General features: G+C 53.1%; 1 protein-coding gene across 7 annotated transcripts in view; it reads right to left on the bottom strand.

Moving 5' to 3' along the window:
- RCSD1 (RCSD domain containing 1) overlaps window positions 1–19,029 on the bottom strand; it is a 76,198-nt gene that overhangs the window by 8,763 nt on the left and 48,406 nt on the right. For 3 of the 7 annotated variants that reach the window (XM_011290867.4, XM_045048867.1, XR_006591734.1), the window contains exons 2-6: window positions 13,151–13,252; window positions 11,997–12,086; window positions 7,492–7,563; window positions 3,688–3,891; window positions 920–1,597 (exon numbers count right to left, since the gene is read on the bottom strand). In XM_011290867.4, coding sequence (XP_011289169.3) covers window positions 920–1,597; window positions 3,688–3,891; window positions 7,492–7,563; window positions 11,997–12,086; window positions 13,151–13,252 — 1,146 coding nt within the window. Of the gene's footprint in view, window positions 1–919; window positions 1,598–3,687; window positions 3,892–7,491; window positions 7,564–11,996; window positions 12,087–13,150; window positions 13,253–14,551; window positions 14,660–19,029 lie in introns of those variants that run through there. The other 4 variants (XM_045048864.1, XM_045048865.1, XM_045048863.1 and 1 more) reach the window with 3 other exon arrangements.

Genomic DNA, 19,029 nt, shown 5'->3' with positions numbered 1-19,029 from the left:
TACGTCCAATCCTAGCCCCGGGTACCCGTGCATGTGGACTTACTTGAAACTGGGATCTTTGCAGATGTAACTAAAGACCTCAAAATGATTCTGGATTTAGGGTGGGTCCTACATCCAATGCCTGGTGTCCTTCTGAGAGAAGGGAGGGGGGTTGGGGATGCATAGAGCCAGGGAAAGACCCCATGAAGACAGAGGCAGAGATGAGAGTGACGGGTCTGTAAGCCAGGGAACGCCGAGGATTGCTGACGGCTGCCAGATGCTGGGAGGGGCAAGGAGGGGCCGGGGGTGCCAGTGGCCATCAGAAGTTAGGGAACCGGCTCGGGACAGACTTTCCCTCCGAGCCTCCAGAGGGAACCAACACTGCCCACGCCTCCAGAATTGTGAGAAAATAAAATTTCTATGGTTTTAAGTTCCCAAGTCTGTGGGATTTGTTATGGCAGCCCTAGGTACTGAATACAGGAGGTGAGTAATTTTAGCCATGAGTAGATGATCTAAACACACACACACTTTCTCCTTTGCCTGTGCTTCGAGCTTCCCCGAGACAACTCCCTGCCCACGGCCACATTCCGCCTTCTTCAGAGTGCCCTAAGGAGCTGCTGGTCCCCCACACTAGCCGAGTTGATGCGGAAGGTGCGCCCCCTACATCTCTGAGCCCCTCCGGCAGGGAGCTGGGCCCAGGGCCCCGACTCAGTCACCTCGGTCTCCACACACACCCACAGCACAACAGACCTCCGAATGGGCAGGAAGGTGGAGACAGCACGGGCCTCCTTTCTTGTCCCTCTGTCCCCTCACATTTGCCACAACCTGTCTCAACCCAGTGCCTGTGTTTCTGCACACTTGAGCTCATCTGCGAGGAAGTGTGAGCAGGCACGCACGGGCCCCGGCCCCGCCTCCTCAGGGGAACACGCCGGCCACTCACCTCTGTCTTGGGGGCCTCATCGCTGGGGTTGCAGCCTGGCTCCAGAACGGCCCCCTCTTCGTCCTTTTCCTCGCCTCTCCCCTGCTCAAAGCTGTGGCCGCCCTCCACTCCTCCAGGGGGGCTCGGGGGGGCCTCCCCCGCAGCTCCCTCCGCCAGCCCCTTTGCGTCTTGGCTCCTCTGCCCGGGCTCACCCTCTTCATTTTCTGCCCTCTCCTCCTTCACCTCTGCAGACTTTTCTGTCTGTTCCCCGGCCGGTTTTTCCTCCGTGGGGCTCCTGCACCCGTTCGCCGCCTCCGGGTTGGAGGCCGGGGCTGGTTGAACGGCCTCCTCCTTGGCTGGACGGGTGCCGGCCTCCTCTTCAGAGCCCCCCACAGCCTCCTGGTGATGCTGGGCTTCCCCCGGGGCCCTGCCCTTCTCCTGCTTCTCCGTCCTGCTGGACGTCCTCCTCGGAGGAGGCTTCTCCTGGGACCCCAGCTCCCCCACCGGCTTCTCGCTGGGCGGCGGGGCCCCCGGGGCCTCGCTCTTGGATGGGAACACCTCATCCCCGTTCTCTTCCTTGGCACCATTCTCCTGGGATGACTCGGGGGCCCTGAAACCTCCCAGGTCCCCACAGTCTGACTGAGACCTTCGGAATCGCCTGGAGGGAGGGCGCCTTTTTATCGAGCCCCTCGTCCGCACCTGGAAGAAGAGGTGAAGAAGAATTATCTGAAGCCTGTAAAAAAAGGCCAAGAGGACGGCACGTTCCTTCAACGTCCAAAGCACCGCTCTGTCAGCCAGCTGTCAAAGGGTCATTTGATTTTCCAGGAGAATGTACCCTGTGTGCTACGTATCGCTGGCTAGGGCCCCAGGGGGGTCGTGAAGGCACATGGTGACCCATAGGTCTTTGTCTCATGAAAACGCAAATGCTTTCCCCCCACTAAAAAGGATAACCTCCAATTTTATTATCCTGTGAAACGGTCATCAGTTTCATGTCTAACTTAGCAATTGGATTCTAACATCTGTTTCTTCAACTGCCTATAAATAACCAGTTGTTTGTTCTCTGAATGAGCTTTACCATCTAAATTGACAAGCTGAATAAAATCTCTCTCTCTTGTGAATAAGAGTCACGTTTTAGCATTCAGGAAATTATACTTTGGCGAAGGTGAACCCAACAGAGGAGAGGGTGAAGGGCCTGCTGATGGCCTGGCCTTGCTCTGGGACCTCATGGGCACACCGCTGGACAGCTGGTGACTAGCTTCACCCCTTTCCCCGGCGTGGCCCTCCTGGCCCTCTGCAGCACTGGCTAATGCCAGGAAAGCTGAGCAGCTAGATGCCTTTGCTTTCCAGGAACCAGGTCCACCGTGAGCAGAAGCCATGCCTTAGAAGCGTCCAACGGAGCTGCCCGAAGAGCCTCTCCTCTCTGGGAATCACTCAGGCCTCACGTAGGCCCACTGGACTTGGCCGTAACTTCAATGGAAATGTTTACTTGGATGCCCTACTTTATTCATGTGATGCGTCCTTATTTAAGTCTTTATATGTAGATGAAATCTTATTTTTATAAACCTCAAATCTGATTTCCTCACTAGCTTCCATTTTGGTTATTTGTCAATTCTAGTTCCTTCTCAGAAATTTGGAGTCAGCACTTGGTTTAAAAGGGCTTCCTAGGCCCTTTCCTGAGACCCTGGTGCTGCCAGCCCTACAAGCTATCAAGGCTCCGCCCGGCCCTCATGATCAGAGGGGTCAGGAATAACCTTGCCTCACTCTGCTGCTGTCAGAAGGCTAAAGCCTCCAGTATTACAACCTGGGGGCAGTGTCCCCCTCCCTGCCCCGACTCCCTAGCCTCCCCGGAGAGCACCTTATGAAGAGACGAGGCTCTCCCCCGGATTCCTCTCTGCCGTCAGGGGTCTCTCCCTGGTCTCACTCTGGGCTGGAGGATCTCCAACCTATCCCCAGCCAGCAGACTCAAGCCTTAGCGCCAGTTTGTTTCCCTGGGTCCTACCTGTTTCTACACATGTGACTTTCTTCCCCTAGATGGGTTTTCTGGAATGGCCCAAAAGACCCCACTCTTTCCATCTATAACTTTAAAGTTATGTCCATCTGCCATTCCCTGGAGTCACACCCCCCTTATGTCGGCCCTTGCCTGGCTCTGGCCCAGATTTGCTGGACACCTGCACGGGCTGTATTGGAGAGTATCTCTGATTCGTACTGTGTATGGCATCAGGCAGAGGATCTGATGAAAGGAAGCACACACATCAGGGCAGCATCTACAGAAATGGGCCCTAGGTACATCTGTTTGCAAAGGGAACCGTTTGGATGTTCTTTAACGGGCAGGCTGCAGTAAGAATGATTTAAACCCATACTGGGTCGCTTAGAAGTATTAACATCAAGCCAGAACAGAGTGTTCTGGAGTCCCAGTGACCCTGCCCACCCTCTGCATCAATCACCGATCGGGCCTTTAGCATTTATTTTCAGCTTTTGACACGACTCTCTGTGCAGCTGGGGTCGGTCCTGAATTCTCACCCCTCTCTCCACAAAGGATAGAGCGTTCCACCCCCCAGCTGTGCTTTCTGGGCGAGCGGCACAGCTACTGGGAGAGGGGATGAGAGGCAGGCTAGGCAGAGGGGTGATCTCAGTCACCGATCACCGGCAACAGAAGAAATTTCCCTCTGCTGGAAACCAACTCCGGCTGCAGCTCAAAAGCGTCCTCCTTTCCCCGAGACAACGTCAGGGCAGAGAAAATCCAGGACTGGCACCGGACAGGGCCACAGCGCTTCGGACCCAGAGGTTACCTTATTGTAGCAGGGCAGATGGCTGCCCTCCGGAGGCTGGTCAAAGCTGACCGGCACCTCCTCCAGCTCGCCAGCCTGACACCGCACACCAGGGCTGCTGGGGGTGGACGGCGGGCTCTGGAATGGCGACACCGCGGCCTTGAGTCCGGGACTCTTGGGTGAGGCGCCAGGCAGCAGGGCTGCTGGATCGAAAGCTAAGTTGGCCTGCCGAGAAAAGGTGAGACGTTTCAAACGGGTGGGAGATGGGTATGTCTGCGTGAGCTTGTTGGGTGCCTGGCCCGGAACCGGTTGCGACTACATAACATGAGGCTTTTTGGGTTACTTCCCAACCAATTATCCAGTCACGTCACGTCCGACCCCTGAAAGCACTGCCTCCTCAAGCCATCTCCGGCTACCTGGCTCACCACAGGCTGCATTCCAGAAGGCCCAGAAAGTACCGATTTGGATCCAACAAAAATGCCCTGGAACAGCTCCAACTTATACACAAAGAGGCCAAGGTAGCACCTGCAGGCACACGATCTCACAGCAAGTCGACGCCCTTTATCAACTTTCTCAGCAGAGCCAATAGTAGCCGCTGCCTGCCGGATGCCTCCTATTTGCTGGCATACAAAACCTTCCCCTCTACAACAGACCTGTGTGTTCCATTTTGTTCTGATCGCGAACATCAGGAAGGTGGCGAAGGAGCCTGCCCTGGGATTCACGCCAGCTCTGCTGGTCTCTTATGCGTTGTTGGTAGATGGCCAGAAGACTGGTGGACACAGCAGGCTGCCCAGCCCTTCCAAGAGGGAGCCCGCGGAGCAGACGTCAGTGTGTGCCCCACCTGGGCCATGGCGGGGCAGGTGAAACCACATTCAAGGGTATCCGGAGGGCGACAGAGGGGAGAGGTTACCCAAAGGTAACAGAGGCCTGAGGGAGCCAAGAGCTGGGTAGGGGTGGGGGGCAGGGCGAGGCAGGTGGTCCCAGCTCCACCCTGTGGCAGTGGAGAAGGTGGTGGTGCAGGAGGGCCTGTGGGGTGGATTGCAGTGAGCACTGGGTCCTCTTTAGCGCCATCGAGGGGCAGTCCTCCTGCTCCGGCGCCCTCTGGGTCTCCAGATCCTGGCCCAGCAGGGAGGACCCGCCCGGAAGGGATGGTGTGACGGGCAGATGACGCAGTGGGAAGTACAGGGGCTCTCCACACAGACAGACCTGACTGCAAAGCTCAGATGTTTCACTTAATAGCTGTGTGACCTCCAGTGAGTCCAATAAATAGCCTGAGTCTTGAACTGTATTTGTCCAAACCGGTTAGCATGACCGCCTGAGTCCTTCATGATCTGGTCCCTGGCACTCGCTCCTGCCATCACCCACTCATACTCCACACTCCCCCTCCTCCCTCCAGAGCCCCCTCAGTGCCCCCTTCTTCCAGCCAAGGCTCTGCTGTCCAGGAGAACTGTGTGCTTTTGGACCTGCAGACTCTACGCTGTTATTCTTGTTTAGGAAAGTACCAGTATCTCTGTGATATTAAGAAAGACCTTACAGCAGGGGCGCCTGGATGGCTGTCGGTTAAGCATTGGACTCTTGATTTCCACTCAGGTCATGATCTCTTAGTTCATGAGTTTGAGCCCCGCACTGGGCTCTGAGCTGGCAGCACTGAGCCTGCTGGGGATTCTCTCTCCCTCTGCCCCTTCCTGACTTGTTCTCTCAAGTAAATAAATATACTTAAAAAAAAAAAAAAGGCCTTATAATATGGACAAAACTCAGTCACGGTAAGAATTAAGAACGTGAAGGTTGCACAGCAACGCTGTGAGCCCAAACCATGGCAAAAAGCAGCACATGGTGAGTGCCTGTGACGGCTTCAGGGCAGTGGACACTTGGGTTGGGAGTTAAGGGGTCTCCCTCCCCGCCCAACTTCAAGCTGGAAAGTTCCCTCTGTAAGACTGCCTGCAAATAAAATATATTTTGCTAGCCAGCAGGAAACTTGAACTTGGAATTATGGGCTAGTCCAGTGAAGAAAAACCATACCTCATAACTCAACTAATAGAGTATTTAGAAGGAAAGTCTAGCTGATGATGCATTTCTTAGTTCTTGGCCCCCCCCCCCAACAAAGTAAGGGCTCCTATGGCATCTGGCCAAATTGTCATTCTGTTCTTCTTTTTTTAAAAGCAGGCTCCAGAACTCACGACCCTGAGATCAAGACCTGAGCTGAGATGGAGTCCGACGCTTAACCGACTGAGCCACCCAGGCGCTCCTTGTTGCTCAGTTCTTAATGAGATTGAAGGATCGGTGATCACAACCTTCTTCTCAGTGGCTGAGCTTCCCAGAGACGCTCCTCACTGACGGGAAAGGGGAAGGAGACCGAGACTGCGGGGCACAGAGCACGTGGGAACGAACTTCCGGCCCTCGGATGAGGGCTGAGGTGGGCTGCCGGAAGGCGAAGGTGCAGGTCCCGGGCTACACCCCTCAGCTGGCTGTGCATCGGGATCCTTTCTGAGAGACCCTCCCCGCCGCTGCTGCTGCTGCGGTGCCATCAGGCCTTTTCAGCAGGAGTTACCCTTCAGGGAGTCCCCTCCCACCGGCCACAGGGCAGGCTCAGGCCAGAAACCAGAGAGGCTTTTCTTGACCAGAAATCAGGCCCGGGCTCTCCCAGGGGTGGGACCATAGAGGCGGCAGCTACTTGTCTCGGCACGCCTCTAACAGTGATTTCTGACTAGGTTTTCCTAGTGGGGCCCAGATGGGAGGATACGGCGCACAGGAGGCTTACGGTTCTCCTGGGTGGAGCACAGAGACCGTGGTGAAAGCTCTTGCGTCCTCCACACGCCCTATCCAGACACGCCCCTCTCCTCTGCGCTTTGGCTCACGCTGTCCCACACCAGGGGCACCTTCCTCCTTCCTTTCTAGCCACCCATCCCTGAGGACCGACTCAGGGTGTAGGTGTTTCATGAAGCATTCATTAATTACTCCTGCCCACTCTTCTCTCTTCTTGCTCTAAAATTCTAGAGCACGGCTCTCACCTGGGGCGACGGTGGGGGGCAACTGTGTTCCCGGGAGATGCCCAAAGACGCCTTTCATTGTCACAACTTTTGGAGAGTGCTACCGGCATCGAGTGAGTAGGGACCAGGGATGCTGCTAAACATCTCGCGATGCACAGGGCAGTGCCCCGCCTGCGCGAACACTGCCCAGGTCGAGGAACTCTGATTTAGAGGAGTAAGAACTGACACACGGCAAGCACACCATTTAGACCTCTGGGGTTTCCTCTCCTTTAAGTCTCTTATTGTACTACGTGTGAAAATCCCGTCTCCCCCAAAAGGCCGCGAGCTCAAGTACAGTGCCGCACGGTCAGTTCCATCCCCAGGAAAGGCAGCCAGCTGTGGTGCAGTGGTGAGGGCTCTGGGTTCACAAGCTGATAGACGGAGAGGCGGGCATTCCAAACAACGGATTCTGCCATGTCAGTGCAATGCCTAGCTGTTGAATTTCAGCCCTGTGTAAAGCTGAAACGGTTCGTGGGGGCATTCAGGCCTTGCTTGGGAGGACTTGGCTAGTCCTGGAGTGTCTCTTGGGCTCTAATGTCTTTTTCCTGTAAGATTCTTGAGACATCCCATTATCCGCCAACCACCATGATCTGTTAACTTCATGAGCTCATGCTTGACATGATGTTTATTTTAGCTCTTTGCCCCTAGATAGGGCTCCTCATCCTTCACAGCTGGTTATCAGAGATCAACTCTTCAGGTGACAGATGGTGCTATCCCCAGGAGCCCCAAAGACGTGCACATGTTGCACAAGAGGTGGGGTGGCGTCAGAAGTAGCAATGGGTAACCACTGTGCACTTACCTGAAGCTTCTCAATCAGAGGCGAACTCTTCACCTTGATTTTAGGAGGGTGGCTTGCATTGGGCGGTGATTTCTACAGAGCAAATGGACCAAAACAACGGAATCAGTGAGGTGAAGGGAGGTGGGGTTCTGGCTGGAGCCCCAAAGGCCCAGGTGAAAGAAGAGGAGAAGTTGATTTCACCGCTTTCCCCCTTAGCTTTCAGCAGCCCACCCACCTGGTCAGGGCCTGGGCCTGGGTGGGCTCCCCACCACCCCTCCCTCGTCTCACAGGTATAAGACCACTTGAATCTATGAATCAGAGCAGGCTGGACAGACATCTGAAACACAGGCGGCCTCCTGTTCCAGAAAGGATGACTTCATGGTCATTATGAGACAACAGACTATGTCTGAGGGGATGAGATCTTCACCTCCTGACCTTCAACAACATGAGCCAATGACGGGAGGGAATTCCAGAGAGAAAGGGCAAAATGACTATTTGTTCTGTTTGTACAAACAACAGAAGACACCACAGACCAAAGGTGAAAGCTTACAGAGGTTTAACTGAAATTTCTCCCTTGAACTAACGATATTTTGGAAAATCCAAACCACCAATAGTGTTATTTATAGATTATCATTTTCCAAAACATCGTTCATTTCGATTAAGCAGACATTTACCGAGTATCTACTACATTCCCAGCATTGTCTTGCCTGGTTATACGACGATGGACACGATATGGTCTCTGGCCTCTAGAAGCGATCAATGGCTGATACATACACATAAAACCATACATATGGAGGCACCTTGGTGACTCAGCTGGTTAAGTGTCCGACTTCAGCTCAGGTCATGATCTCATAGCTTGTGGGTTCGAGCCCCACATCGGGCTCTGTGCTGACAGCTCAGAGCCTGGAGCCTGCTAAGGATTCTGTGTCTTCCTCCCTCTCTGTCCCTCCCCCACTCGTGCTCTGACTCTCTTGGTCTCTCAAAAATAAACGTTGAAAGAAATTTAAAAATAAAAAACAAAACCATACGTTATGTTCTGCTAGCTGGAGATATATTTGTGATGAATGTCGGTCAGGAACCTTGTCTGTATTTTATTGTATCTAAAAAGATGGACCCCTTCTTGTTTTGTCTAAAATCCCTGCAACTTGAGTCTGGTTCTACAGGTATATGAGGACACTGATGATGATGATGGTGAAGAAGAAGATGGTGGTGACTTCCATGTTGTTGAGCAGAGGCCAAGGCACAAAAGGGATTTTTCTACAGTTTAGAGACCCCACATACATTACCTGCCCCAGCCCCCGTGGACTCATTTAGCTGAATCACAAAAAGAAGAACACCAATCTCCTGGAAACATTCTGAGATACTTATTGAGTGAGATGATTGTATTTTAGTGACGGAAGGAGGAAGATTTACTCAGTTCAACTCCTTGTGACCCTTTTAAGGCCCAACATTGAGGAAGAGGCACTGGAGTGGGACAGTCACCAGCTGGGACTCTGGCTCTGACAGGAGCCGGACGGGTACCCCGGCCTCAGCCTCCTCCACCAACACCCAGGCAGGTGGGTTAGAATAAACGACTCTCAGGACGCCTCCAGCTCGAAGGTGCCTCTGGCTCCATGAGTTTACACTGTCAGACATACTCCTAGAGCAGTTTTCAAAGCGCCTTGTGTTGGTGACAAGTACAAAGAGCTGCCAGCCCCAGATCAGTTGACTTCTGTGCTCTATGGTAAAATTTCACATGAGCCACTATTTCTAAAGATACTGTTTAAGGAAGTGCAGCAACAATTTTGCTGACAAACTTTGCTTTTTGTAATACCAGAAACTCTTCTCTTCCTCAACTGACCACTATATGTGTATACATATATATATATATATATATATGTATACACACATGTGTATGTGTGTGTGCGTATATATACATACATATATATATATAATTTATTTATCGTTGAAAGACAGAGAGAGATAGAGCACCAGTGGGGGAGGGGCAGAGAGAGAAGGAGACAGAATCCAAAGCAGGCTCCAGGCTCCGAGCTGTCAGCACAGAGCCCGACGCGGGGCTCGAACCCACAAACCGCAAGATCATGACCTGAGCCGAAGTCGGATGCTCAACCGACTGAGCCACCCAGGTGCCCTCATATATATACTTTTAAGTAGGCTTCACGCCCAGCACGGAGCCCAACGTGGAGCCTGAATTCACAATCCCAAGATCAAGACCTGAGCTGAGATCAAGAGTTGGATGCTTAACCAACTGAGCCATCCAGGCGCCCACCTGACCACTATCTTCTGAAGAGAGTGAAAATTCAATAAACGCAGCACCGTCGCTATAAGATAGTGCGGGGAACCTAGCTCATGCTCCCCAAGATCCTTATTGCTTGGAATTGAACAGCAAAGCAGGACGACTCCAAAATAGCTGCTAGTGCAGTTCCTAGGAACGGCAGCAGGTGGCAGCATTTCCTTTGCCATTTAACACGGAACTCCAGGCAGGTGGCTGGGCCTAAGACCACCGAAGGAGAAAAACCACCTCAAGCTCTATATGTGTATATTCATATCTGCACATGATGTTCCTATAATGTCTAGAAATCATGAACCTGACTTTTCAGATGGGAGTGTTTTTCGGCCCTTCTCTGGCAGACAAGGCAAGGTTTACGGCCATATTAAATACCCTTTTGGCTGGGTTCTCCAGAGAGGACTAACTCCTGGTCACCCCATGGTCTCAGGCCTGAGCAGGCACAGGGAGGGGGCGGGAATGAAGGGATGGAGAGACCCTTCCCTGCACTGTGCCTCGGGGACTGAGCGGCAGCCCGACTGGAGCCCTCCCTGCAGGCCCCCCTGAGGTTCCCCAAGGCCACGCCGTGGGAACGCAGAGTGAACTGCAGGCCGCAGACTCCATCCAGCCCAGCCACACAAAGCTGGTTGTTCTTTGTATTTCTGTGTGATTTTCAAGGTGACAAAAAGTCATCGATCCTGGAAGCGATGTCCTTCTTATGTGCAAACAGCCGGTCACTCCAGGCAGGACTGTTTCCTCTAACATCCACCCTCCTACTCATCCAGCCCTTGGCCCTTCTATGCTATTTAACCGCTGGGCAGTACCTCATGGGATGAGCCTGTAGGTTTATTTCTCCCAGAGCCGGGAAACTAACCTGACTCATTCCGCTTTTATTCCAGAGAATAAAACACCCCCATCTGGCCCCCATCATCTGTCTGGTTAGTGTTCCTGTCTTACTTCACAAATAAGGAAGAAGGCTCAGTGCAGTATGGTGGCTTCTCCAGGGCCAACTCTGGGTCATCAGGGGGTAGCCTCACAGGAGGCTCCTGATGGCCAAGGCCTCAGCCTGTTGCCCAGGGGCTGAAAGTCACAAGGAGAAGCTGACCCTTGGTAAAGAGAAGTTGTCGCTATGCATCTGGCCATAGCACGAGCTAATAACCCCATGATGCCACACAACCATCAAGTCAGTGCTTGAAGAAATGCCAACAGAAAAGACTCAGTTTTTAAAAACCGTGTTTCTCAGGGTTCCCATTCCAGAAGAAGGCTGCTGTTCGGTGTGTGGGGCAGCGATCTCTGAGCAGTGGGGCTCTAGACGCCCCCACCCCACTGGATCAGGGGCAGCTGCATGTTTCCGCTTTCTCTGGTGGGCTTTGGCCTGTAAGCCTTGGGTGGGAAAGGCTGCTCTCCTCGTGTTCGTTACAGACGTGCTCAAGGTCACACGGGTATCTAGTGTCTATTGTCAGGCTGCTGGTCCTCAGAACGGAAGGGGGAGGGAGGTAGTTGAAGCGGGATTTGTGAATTGAACCGTCTTTGGCTTGCTTGCTTTCTCTAGAGGCTGGCTTCCCAGGCTGGACGAGAGAACATGTGAGTTCGTTTCTGCAGGAGTGTGACGGGAGCACAGTGAAAGTTCATGGGCTGCTGGGATGGGGGATGGAGAAGTCACTCCTACAGCTACAATTAGATAAATAAGGGTCGGTACACATGCAGTTCGGGGATCTACTGCCGGCTATGATCTGTGATGCCAGCACCTTCCTTGTGTCGGTAACATTGGCTATTTATATGTGAGGGCAACGAGGCTTCTGTGTGCTCTGATTTTCTTCCAATGATCCAGAACAATAGCCAGTCTTTGCAAGGATAGCACGGAACCACGGCATTCGCTCATGTGGCAATTCTGCCTTATGTAAGTGCTGCGTCTCTTTCCAGGTGTCTTTTCCACAAGGAATGTCATATAAAGCGGACCTGGAGTAGAACATAATACTCTACAGCACATTCTCTTTGTTGAAATTCTCAGTCTTGAGAAATAGTGTTCCTGTCCTTGACAGACCCTGAAGGAGGCTCCGTTAGAGAGAGTAGGAAGGAACCTGGTCTCCAAAGTAAAGAATTCTAGAAGCAGTAAGAGGAGATGCATCCCCCAATCTGAAAGGGAGAAACACCCTGCACAGGTGTCAAGGTCTGAATGTGTGCCTCCTGTGCCCCCTCCCGTCAGAAGGAGAAGGCAGACTCATAACCGGTGTCCCCTGGGTCCTGGAACAGCACTTACCTCCTCACCGTTCTGGCCCAGCTCTACCTTGGGGGGGAACAGGGGGAGGGAGCAGGGTGGTTTCCTTCTTGTTGGCTTACAGGCTGGTGTCTGGAGGGAGGGGGACAGACAGACACACAGAAAGAAAAAGAGAGAGAGGTCATCAGGCAACAGGGAGGAAGAGGAGGAAGTGGAAGCTGGTTGAGGAATGTTCAGGGATGTCTGGAGGAGAAAAGGTGTAGGAAGGCTTGCCTGCCACCAGCCATACACAGGAACTCTCTCCACCCGTCCACCCCTCTGACTCCCAGGCTCCCGTCCCAGTCCTGCTGCTGCTGGAGCCTTACGTGACATTCGCTGGCCTGAAACAACGTCTCAAACCGATACCTGCTTCTAGCCTCCAGGCGCTGCCGGTACCCTAGACCAACACTAGCTTCTTCACCCTTTATGACATTCCTACAATGTCTAGAAATCAAGGACTCATTTTTCAGATGGCAAAACCAAAGCACAAAACACTGTACCTAAAAAAGCATGATAGCAACGCCTTTGTCCCCAGGGGCCACCCCCCAACTTTGGGGTGCCCTTCCTTCATGTTCTCCTAAGGAATTCTTCAGACTGCGTGACTCCAGAAAATGTAGCCCAAATCTCCCCCTTTTACTCGGTCCTCGCCAGCAGGATACCTCTGGGGCCCACCGATCATTGGATCCCTGGCTTCCTATCTGAATGCACGTTCCTGTAACTCCTCTCTTCCTCTTCAACTCTCAATTCAGAATCTGTCCCCCTCTTGCCTTGCTCCTGATTCCTGGACCCTGGGGCAGGGCTGAGGATGGGCATTTCTTTATTCTGAACCAGTCTAGGCCCGGCACAGCTGGGCGAGATCTAAGTCTCCCATAGTGGGTGATCGAGATGGAAATGAATCGAGGCATCCATCTTTCCAGCTCTCTGCCCTTTGTCTCCTCGCTCCGGGCCACAGTGCAAGCCTCACTCTGGTGAGGAAAGATCCTGCACAGGCCAGCAGCATGGCCACATTCCTCACATTCAGAGGGACCCCTCTCTGGCTTCTCTTCCTAATTTGGTAATTACCAAGCCTCCTCCCTCCCTCTCCTCTGGGCCTGACCCAGACTTCCCCTTCCTCCAGCCCCCTTCCAGAAGAGGGGCTCGGAAGACGCCTGACTCACCTCCTTTGCAGCGGCTGCCTGCTCCCTAAACCGCCCAGCCAGCTGGGCCACCGAGGGGGGTGCCGAGTCATCCACGTTGGCACTGGTCTCTGCCGGTCTTTCCTGGCAAACCGAGGGAAAGCAAAAGTTAACCAGCAAATCTATCCTCGGCTCTTCTCAGTGTTGTTACTGGGTGCCACACACGGCCCTTGTTTTGTGACCGTAAGCAGAGAAGCTGTGACAATGAGGTATTTTAACGGCATCTTGCAATTGACCCCTGCATCCAAGGATTTAAAAAATCATCCAGTCGGGATGCCTGGGTGGCTCAGTCGGTTGAGCGTCCGACTTCAGCTCAGGTCATGATCTCGCAGTTCGTGAGTTCGAGCCCCTCATCGGGCTCTGTGCTGACAGCTCGGAGCCTGGAGCCTGCTTCGGATTCTGTGTCTCCCTCTCTCTCTGCTCCTAACCCACTCGCATCCTGTCTCTGTCTCTCTCAAAAATAGATAAACAGTAAAAAAACCTTTTTTAAATCATCCAGTCAACCACGTGTCGTGAATATTTAGGGTGTGCTCGGCCCTGGGTGTGGCTCTGGGTCCCGTCCCGAAGGGGAACCCAGGGGTCTGGGAAGCAGCGTAAGCCCTGTGCTCCTCATGCTGCAAAGACCTAGACTGAAAAGGGGCATGTGGAGAGGAGATGACAGGAGTCACCTTCCTTTGGTCAGAAGAGGCTTTCAGAAATGGGGGCTGGCAAGGTGCATTGGCAAGCAAGGCTTCAAGTGTACGAAACGGGGTAAGCAAATGCCCTTTATTCAACTTTTAGCATGTGTATATGTCTTGTCTTCCCTCCTTAACTGAATGCCTTGGACAAAGAAGCGTCCGGTACGTATTTGTTGAATTAATAAATAAATGACAGGAGAAGCAGGTAGCACGGCCAGACCCCCTGGATTCAACCCCTGGGTGGCTCTGTCTCCCACTAGCTCAGTGACCTGGACGAACGCCTTTACCTTTCTGTGCCCTGACGGGGATAATAGTAGCACATCACTCGCAGGGTCTGCGGATTAAATGATTTACTATCTGTCTGAAGGGCTGGGACCAGGCCTGGCACACCCGTAAGCGCGTTGGAAGATTTGTTTAAGTTCCTACAGCAACGGGGTCCTTCCAAGAGCCCCTGTGATGATTCAGGTCAGGTACTTGACACGGTGCGTTTCTGTCTCCCCAGAAACTCATCGCTTTCCCTCCTGTTCTTTTTGCTGGAGGAACCACCTGGGCGATGGGCTTCTCCACCTTGGCTACGAGCGTGCCTGTGCCCCTGTCCTGCCACCAACAAAGACCACCGCTTCCCTGCAGCCGTCCCTCCCTCCAGTGCCTCCAGGCTCCCCCAGGAGGCCAAGACGCACGCACCCCAGACACCGTTCACCCCCACCTGCCACTTGTCACCGCGACACGACACACTCGGTGAGTCAGCGAATGCTGTAAAGGGCCGCCTCGCTTCTGCCGCCTCGCATGAGGCCCCCATAGTAATTTTTTAAACGTCCCTTCTCGAGACAGGAGGCTTCTGTGCTTTGTGACCACGTTGACGGCATTTCTCACACGGCTGCAAACGCGCCCTACCTCTTCCCCTCCTCACGGGTGGCCTGAGACTGGGAGGATCTGAGCGGCAGCTGGCCCAAAAAGTCCACGTCGCCACGGGGCGCATACTTCCCAAACACAAGGCATGCTCCCCCCCCCCGCTTCCGGCGCCCCACGACACACAAACACACACATGCACGCATGCGCGCGCCAAAAGCCCGTACAGACGCACGCATGCGCGCGCCAATACGCATGCGTGCCCACGGGGCGCATGCACTGCACATGCGCGCGCACACACACACACACGCGCACACACACACACACTTAGGCCCTCCTTTTTTCTGCCTTGGTGTGTTTCCATAGGGGTGTCGCAGTAAATGTGTCTGGTTGTGCCAGACGCTGCCGGGTTGGGGCAGGGCAAACCCGGAGCCCACCAAGGAAAGGTGCAGTTAAGTAGATGGGGCAGAACTCTGTGAGGCAGGCTTTGTTCAGAGACGGGCAAGAACTGCTGGGACCTTCAGATCTGAGAACAGGCTGTTCGGGAGGAAAGACCAGTCCGTCTTTACTGTTTCCGGCTGTGATTCAAGGTCAACCCCATTCCAGCCTAAACACCCGATGCTGACTTCGCATAAAGATGTGAAAGGAATCCCCTCTATTCAAGATGCCAGGTTCTCCGTAATGCTAGGGAAAAGCGGGGGAATCTGATGCCCCCTCCGGGAGGGGCCCGCTGGGCAGAGGCACACGACTCACACCTGTCTGCCTTCCACGCTTGCCACGATAGGGGTTGTCAGAGGGGAACGGCTCATCCTTTGGGAACAACGGAGAGGCTTCGGGCACAGTGTGATTACTTGGGCCGCTCTTGGCAAAGACGCCAGGCCGATCAGTTTGTCCATCTGTCTAACTTCCTGCCCACGTAACAGATCAGTCTCTCTGTCCGTTGCTATTTATTGCTCGGGGTCCTGCTGACAACGTACTTTACCTCAGCTTCGAAGGCACCCAATCACTGGTGTGCAGGAAGATACATTCCAGATAAAAATAGAGCTGTACAGGAATCAAAAGCTCCTCCCTAACTTCCCTGTCTGGAAACTGGGCTTGGCCAGGGGCTCAGAAGTGAGAGATCTATGAGGCTTCTGGAAGCATTTAGGGCTTAAAAGCTGGATTGAAGGAAAGATTTTAATACACCCGAGTTTGCTTTCCTGGAGCCCCATGAATGACTTTTCTTTAGAACGTCTAAGGACTCCAGAGCTGGTTGAAACTGTTGCATCCACTCACCACCCGCCCCTCGTCAGATTCTTTCTCTTTTTTTTAAATATTAGATATAATTTATTGTCAATCTGGTTTCCATACAACCAACACCCAGTGCTCATCCCAACAGGTGCCCTCCTCAATGCCCATCACAGTCTCTTATTCTCAGTTGTAGAAGACTGCCTTCTCCTAGCTAGCCCACTGAAGCCCAGAAAGGGCGAGTAACTTAGCCAGAGTCACACAGGAGGAAGCCAAACAATAATCTATGCAACCTTTTACTCCAACACCCGATAACCCAGCAAAGGATATTAGTTAAGTAGTATAATTTGTGAAGGTGTTTGGAAAACTAAAGTGCTATACAAAGAGTGAAATTATTATTAGCCACTGGGTTGCACAGGTACAATGGAAGAAGCATGGCCTTGGAGGTGGACAGAAGCCAGTGGCCCAGCCGTTCTGAGGTCCTGCCTGGATTTCTGCCTTGCGACTCTGGTAGGTACAACTACTAACCTCCTCCAGGGGTCCAATGGCACACCACCTCAGGTCCAGGTTAGTGAGCAACTTCACTAGCTTTGTGTCTTGGCGCTGGGGCTGGTTTGGTAAGGCCACGCTCTCGCCTGGACTGAGAAGGACTTCCATGCCCTTGCCTCGTCTCAGACTTTCCTGGGACCCCTCAGCCTCCCCGGGATTAAGTGTTCTTTCTCTGTCCCTAAAATGTCCGTAAAGTATTTAACACAGAGCCTGGAACATAGAAAGTCTTGTTGAAGGGTGCTGTCTTTCTCCTCCCCACATCCAACCCAGCCTGCAGTCTCAGGGCCTGGGTACCTGTTCCCAGGGTCACTGACACACTCTGGACCGTGTCGGTCACGGGACCACCCCGGCCTGCATCCACACTGAGTCTTAGCCACTGCTTAGACCTCAGCTCATCCCTTCTTCTTGGGCCAATCTCTAGGTCTTAAATCTGTTTTCTGGACTCCTGTCCCTTTGTGTCTTGCTTTAGATGACACTCATTTCCTCGGACTGTCGGTCTTCATTCCACTTTCCTGGGCCCAGATCTTGCTTACCAAGCCCTCCCTGCTACCATTCCAGCCCGGCTCTGCCAGCCAGCTTGGAAACCACTTCTGTGGTTCCTGTCTGACTTTGCCCAGGCCAGAAAAAAAAAAAAAAACAACCACCTCTGGTGTTTACTTTCCATTTCTATGGGACTTTCTTCTGAGAACTGAGGAGCCCCTGTGTCTGGACGGCATGGAACTTCCCCCAAGCTGTTGCCATGTTGAGTAAATACGATTTGCATGCTGCCTACGATCCACATAGTGGGACCTTTGTGTACAGGTCCGAATTGGGCTCTGCCCACCTCCCTGGCTCTGCCCCTGTTTCTCCATCCTCCACCTTGGCCCAGGGTCTAAGTATCTGACAGTGTCTGGGCCTTGGATTAGGGACACAAGGCACCAAGGGAGGCCTCTTCATCTGTAGCTTGGGAGGAGAAGCAATGAGGGGGCTCTGCCCGGGGGGCTGAGGAACCCCTGCTCTTGACTAAACGGAAGGTTCTCTTGCTCACCAGAAACAGGCCAGACACCCAGAGCCTTGAAAATATAAGGTGTGCTTGCTTCTTTGCACTTCTAGATCTACAGGGGATCTTAACCCGGTCATTTAAGGGATCTGCACTCTTCCAACCGGACCATACTTAAACCATCACTTCAAAGGGATCAACAGACAAGTCTCTCTGGGATGCCACAGTGGTTCCAGAGTCTTCCTTTACACGCTTACCTGATATCCCTGACACTTCAGTTCACCCCAGTGTCCAGCCATTACCATCCTTGGATGATGCAAACGGCACTGGACCGGGAACCAGATGGGCCCATTTGACCCACCTACATACTTAGGACACCTGCTATGTGGGAAGCACTGTCCTTCAGAGCCCTTGACACATTTCCTGTAACGCTCACAACACCGCTGCCAGAAGACGAAACTGCCCAGAGTGGCTATTCAAGTTAGGAAGGGCCAGCCCCACAGTTATCTAGATTCCAAAGCTCTAGCTCTTTCCGGACCAACATGCTAGATGGCTCTAGACCTTTGCTGGAAGGGTTATCTTATTCAGTCATTAATATCTTAGTCTGCCATCAATCAATATTTACTGTTCTAGGCCCTGGGATATAATAGCAAACAAGGCAGGGTTCTTGCCCCTATGGGGTTGCTATTCCAGTGAGGGAAGCAAACAATGAACACACACTCAGATAAATAAGGTAGCTTGTTAAATGCTCAGGAAGAGAGAAAATCGGGCACGTTATCTCTGGGGGGTGTGGGAAGGCATTTATGAGGGAAGACATCATCCGAGTTAAACCCCAGCTGAGGAAAGGGTGGGGGGAAAACTCTCCGGAGCAGAAAGCACAGACGGAAACGAAGGCTGAGGGCCCGAGCGAAAAGCGTGGCAGGGACATGTTGGCTACGTGAGACCAGGGGAGGTAAGGGCGACAGACAGCCTGGGGCCTGCCATGTGGGAAGCAATCTGTATTTTATTCTGAGGGAATGGAACGCCATTTGGAGGGTTTCAAGGACGGGTGTGACCTGGGTCACACATAAGAGGCTGTCTGTGGAGGACGGATGAGAAACAGAAGTGGAGACCAGGAGGAAGGTTCTGGCAGTGGTCCAGGTAACGGTGGCGTGGCCAGACTTGCAGCAGGCAGGGGGTGCGAAAGGGTGCGCTGGGAGTAGGACAATGAAGAATTACTGATGCACCAGGTCTAGGACGCAAGGGACGAGAGTGGCCAAGGACGACTCCCGGAAGTCTGATTTGGACAACGGGACTCAGGGGTATTGTTTCCTGGGTTGGGGACGGCTTGTTGGGGAAAGAAATGTGACTGAGGGGAGATGGGGGATGAACAGGCCTTGCTTGCTCTTGAAAGCCTGGACTGTCTGTAGATCCCCAAGTGGAGACAGCAGTGCAGGGAGCCGAATGGACACCCACATCTGGAGCTCAGAGGAGGCATCCAGGCTGGAAACAAAACTCATTAGACATGGTATTCGCAGTCACAGGACTAGATGAAATCATAGGATACACAGAACAGGGAAAGGAAGAGGTCCACACACGGA

This window comes from Felis catus, chromosome F1 (genome assembly GCF_018350175.1).
Source record: "Felis catus isolate Fca126 chromosome F1, F.catus_Fca126_mat1.0, whole genome shotgun sequence".
Classification (NCBI taxonomy): Eukaryota; Metazoa; Chordata; class Mammalia; order Carnivora; family Felidae; genus Felis; species Felis catus.
The sequence above is the reverse complement of the archived record's forward strand: the minus strand, read 5'-3'. Positions and strand labels throughout refer to the sequence as shown.